This window comes from Pholcus phalangioides, unplaced genomic scaffold, assembly GCF_987345545.1.
Source record: "Pholcus phalangioides strain wild (caught in Gottingen) unplaced genomic scaffold, Ppha-v1.0 ptg000014l_1, whole genome shotgun sequence".
Taxonomy (NCBI): Eukaryota; Metazoa; Arthropoda; class Arachnida; order Araneae; family Pholcidae; genus Pholcus; species Pholcus phalangioides.
The window spans coordinates 10,353,344-10,358,320 of NW_028301607.1; the positions used below are offsets into that span (position 1 = coordinate 10,353,344).

Consider the following 4,977-nt stretch of genomic DNA (forward strand, 5'->3'; position numbering starts at 1 on the left):
TCATCATATCGTCTAAGCCACAAGTCGTTACCGGAATCGTCACCGGGTGAACTAAGATCAGCACAATTCATTATACCCGAGTAAATCACACTTAATTCGTCCTTGCCATCAATGACTTGATTTATCTCCTCCTTGCAGTTGAACTTGCTTCGGTTTTCCATTTATCGGTTACTTTTGTTGACCGCTGACCGCCCATAGAGACGATCTTGAGATGGTTTGCTCTCTTTCCCAAAGGGATGGACGGACACGTGTTTACAGGCGTGTCCGAAAAATTCACCGCTTGGAAAATTCACCTCTAGGAAAATTCACCGCCAGGAAAATACTGTAGTGGTGGATTTCGTCAGTATAACGGCGCCATGTGTTGTGGAAATTGGGAAAAGTGGCGTATCCAAGGGTGCGCGCTGGCGTCTTGGTTTCTCAGTTTTCTAATATGTTAACCTAGCAAAATACAATACTATTTTGTTCTGAAATCCGACTACAATCTACAAAATATAAAAAGAAATACACATTATACTGGGTTTGTCTGCCCCCAAAGTATTCCACCGCCTGTGCTTTTCAAATTTTTGCCTCGAGGGCTGGAACTCGGCTATAACACCAATTCTGGTCTGTTTCATGTTCATCGCGCGCAAATTGTGTCGCAAACCACGTTGAGAGGGTGGAAATCGCGAAAAACGCATGAAGGTTTCGACGTGACGCTAGAACGAGAAAAAGTACTACAATGGCCACAAAATGATTTATTTTATTAATTATTACAAGAGTTGGTGGAAGTGGTGGCCGCTGACGAAATTGCACGGTCTACAACGACGTAAAAACGATTCCCGGAAGCACCCGAACATACCAGGTATGGTTTTTATGTCTGCAGCAGTGATGGCAATCCGCGCTATGAGATCCTCCGGTGTGTCCACAGGCGTCTCATAAGCGAGTGATTTAAGGTGACCCCCCATAGAAAAATGTCGCTGCTTACGTCAGATATGGTGAGCGAACCCACGAACGCACTCAGCGATCAACTGACATCCACCTCTCGTCTCCTCTGGACTCAGAGCCTGCATGCGTTTTTCGTGATTTTTTCTGGATTCGAAACTGCAAAAAAAAAAGTGCGTGCTGTAGTTTGAAACTTCAAAATATTAGGTAGGGGACAAAGTTCTTGCCAGAAATGACAGGTAGCGTCAGACGAGCTGCAGTAGTCATGCTTGCAGTCTAATTTGCATAATCGCGATCGTTTTCAGAACGTTAAAGGGTGCTCTAGTATTTCGCAAAATTTTGTTCGTTGTAACTTTTTCTCGCAACTTAAAGGTGTAATACGAGATATGTGTAAAATGCCTGTTGTGAGAAATCTAAAATTCGTCACATCGTTGGTTCAACTGAAACTCCAAACTCTGTGCTTCCAGGGCTACAACGGCGATAAATTCCGTCTGAGGCCGGGATTACTGTGTAAAAGTTTTAAAAACTTTCTTTAATAAAACTTGAAAAATACAACCAATAAGCGTATCGGTTACATTGCATCGAACGTAGTGCAACCACTACATCCAAAAAAGGCAACAACTTATTGGTTGCCTTTTTCAAGTTTTATGAAAGAACTTTTATCAAAAATTTTTATAGTGTAATCCCGGAACAGTGTGCAGGATACTGTTTCTACTATGCACATCCCCCCCCCCCTCGACAGTCCAGCTGGAAATTGCCCGGTGCCAGGGCACTGGGCAAAAAAGTCGCCAGACGCACACACAAGAAGGTCATATTGTCTGTCTGGCAGGATCAGCAAATGATATTTCTTGCTTTTTTTCTATATCCTTTTTTCCAAACAACAAATTTCTAGCAAGAATTTCATTCCCCACCTAATAAAACAGTTAAATTCGTAAAAATAATCTGATTATCCTGAATCTCTGATTAGCAGAGAAAATACCGGGACAAACAGCTGTTCCGGAAACATTTTCCGGGACAGTGGATTTATTAGTCAAATACCGGGATTCTCTCCCTGAAAAACCGCCATAGTCAAGGACAGGGGTTCTTAACCTACGGGTCGCGACCAAAACTAAGGTCGCAGGACTTCCGAGATGGGTCGTTCAAATGAATTAACAGCCAGGGTATCCCGACCAATCTTGATTCGCAAGGGCGTCCGAGATGGGTCGTACGAATCCTCTTACAGCTAGGGATTCTTTAGCTATGGGTCACATTCCGAGCTGGATTCACTGGAGTTTCTGAGACCGGTCGTTCAAATCCATTTACAGTCAGGGGGCTCTTGAGCTATGAGTCCTGACGAAAACTTGATTCGCAGAGAAGGGTGGTACAAATACAGTTACACAGCCAGGGTTTATCGAGCTAACAGAACGTGTTGGCGGAGATCTTCTGCTATAGATGCTGTTCAGACCCGTTGAAGCTGGTGCTCGGCTTCAGCTTCATGTAAAAAAAAATTCTGGTTTGTTTGGACGTCTGCCAAAAAATTGTGGGAAGACTGAGAGCGTTCATGGCTTCGGCACCACAGTTTTACCTGAGAAGTTATACATATCCTGTAAGTCTACAGGACACGCTGTAGACAAAATGGGATGACTGGGATGACACTGGGCTCTACCTATGTCTAAGTAGGATCAGTTTATTTATATAACCACCCTGTATATACCAGTTCCTTTATTTATTTTTAAATTCAAAACTACGTACATATTTATGGGACACCCTATATATCAGTATGATTTGATGGCGTGTGGTCTTCGTGGAAAGTTTCAATCAGGCTCAAGAGGTTTGAGTGGTTGAAAACGCCGGGGTTCAATTGAGAGTCATCGTCAATTTCAATATAATATACATACGTATATTTTTTTTCTAATACGAATACTCAGTTATACAAGCATGCATCAAATTAAGTATTGAAAATTTTACACACGTTTCATTGCAGAGTGAAATTTTGAATACAATTGTCATAGGAAGATGCCACTACCGTGTCACCTATGATTATTATATAATAATAATAACGTGAACCTCACGTATTCCCAAGGGATCAGCATGATCCGTCCAGGGAATTTGTTAGTGTTAGAGTGTTAGTAAACATCCAAGCCCGAAACCGGGTTTTGAACCCAGACCTGCACAGTGAGAAGCTAGTTCCCTAACCACTCGACTGCCAGGTGGCAATATATTATGTAATACTGTATTATTATTATTACTATTATTATTATATATCGGGTTTTAAAAGAATTCGATTATTTGCATTCTCGAACGATATATGACGAGCCACTCACTTCACGAGGAGCAATCCGACTCATCTTCGAGTTTGATACGTAAATTCTTGAATGCCTGATTAATTCTACGCTTTAGTGTTTTGTTTTCCTTTTCCGTGGCTTCTAGAGTCTTCGTCATTTCATCGTTCCATTCAAGCATGTTCCTATTAGTCTCCTTTAAATCCTTGTTTTCAGATTCCACTTTCAACCTTTCTTCTAGCTCCAGGTCAAGCTTGACGGACAAAGTCTTGATTTGTGATTCGTGATCTTTTTGCATCGTATGGATCTCTCTTTGTTTTTCGCCTTCAAGAACCAAGATCTCTTTCTTTTTGGAGGCGTATTTTTTGTCCAAGTATTTTCTATCTTGTATCATAGCGCGCATCAGGATCTCCATTTCTGCGTTTTTCAGCTTGGTGGCCTGGCGGACAGCGTCTTGCATCTCATGCTTCATGCGCGAAAACTTTTCGGTCATCGCCTTGGCGTACTGCTGGAGTTCGTATTGCTGCTCGTCCAAAGCTTGCTGTATTGACAGCTTTTTCTCATCCAGTGAAATTAAAACGCCTTCCGAACCTCTGGGTATTTTCAGTGTTGTCAAGGTTTTGTCCTCTGGGATTGGACGCGAAACCGGTGGGTGTTGCTGCCCGGGTGGATTTTGTTTCGCACGACTAGATTCAGAAGTTTTTTTCGCATCAGAATGATCTGAAACCCTTCCCTGGGTGTTCTTTCTGGGAACGTGCAGGTAGAAAGGGGCAACAATGCTTTCGAGAATAAACAAAGAAGGTCCGATCGTGAGAAAAAAATACACTGTATCGGTGGGAGCGATATAATTCGACGATGGAGTCACTTCGTAGAGAGTAAAATGGTTTTCGATGGGCGAATCATTAACCAGAACTTGATTTTGATTGCATCTTTTAACGTATTTGTGTTGTTCTTTTCTGTCACACTGATATACGAGAAGTGGTGCGCTATCCATCAAGTTGACCAGGATGTGGTGCTTCTGTTCCGTGTTGGTCAATCCGACCGTGAAGTACTTGTTAGTCACGTACACGGCCGGTTTTTGCCTGAAATAAGACTCTGTAAACGACCCGATTTTAGTGTTCATCTGCCGACAGAATTCTTTCACGTCGGGGAGCTCTTCGGGCTTGGTTGTTTTTCTGAGCTTGTTCAGAAGCTGATCCATCGGTCGATGCGGATTCTGCGTGTTGGAACTTTTCAGCTGCGCGTAGTCGCGATCGTCTTCAATCTTTTCCCACACATAATCGAAAGCTTTCCAATGATCCATATTCATTGCTTTCAGCGTTCGAAAAACACCTCACGATAAATAATGCGGCTGATAAACATTCAAACGTAGACAACGTTATGGGAAACATAATGAGAAAAAAAATCGAAACAAAAAAAGATCGAAATACGGCAAGTTATCATATTGGCAAGTTATCACTTCCAATTGTAGTCTCTTCTTCGCCAATCAGCTTTTTTTTTTTTAATACAAAAAATATTTTCGTAACTTATCGGGATATGTTTGAACATGTATTGTATGTTTGATAAAAATTTAACACTTGTTTTGTTGGTCTTTCTGTCCCAGTGCTTCAATCACGTGGCGTTTTCCTCTGGTTGTGATAACAATTTTTGTTGATGATGTCAAACGTCATGAAACGAAAACTATTCTTTTCCCTCTACACACAGTAGGCCTATATTATTCATGAACAAAATTGATATTAAATTGGTATAGGTGTGCTTTCAGCTGCGCAAACGTCACGAGTTACTCTTGCGAAGA

General features: G+C 41.8%; 1 protein-coding gene across 1 annotated transcript; it reads right to left on the reverse strand.

Moving 5' to 3' along the window:
* Positions 1-723: 723 nt before the first annotated feature.
* Positions 724-4,506, reverse strand: LOC149078122 (uncharacterized). Its single transcript, XM_089241443.1, has 2 exons — positions 3,225-4,506; positions 724-1,080 (listed from the first exon to the last, which is right to left on the reverse strand). The coding sequence occupies exon 1, from the start codon at positions 4,489-4,491 to the stop codon at positions 3,226-3,228; it is 1,266 nt and encodes a 421-aa protein (XP_089097569.1). The 5' UTR covers positions 4,492-4,506; the 3' UTR covers positions 724-1,080; position 3,225.
* Between the last annotated feature and the right edge of the window lie 471 nt (positions 4,507-4,977).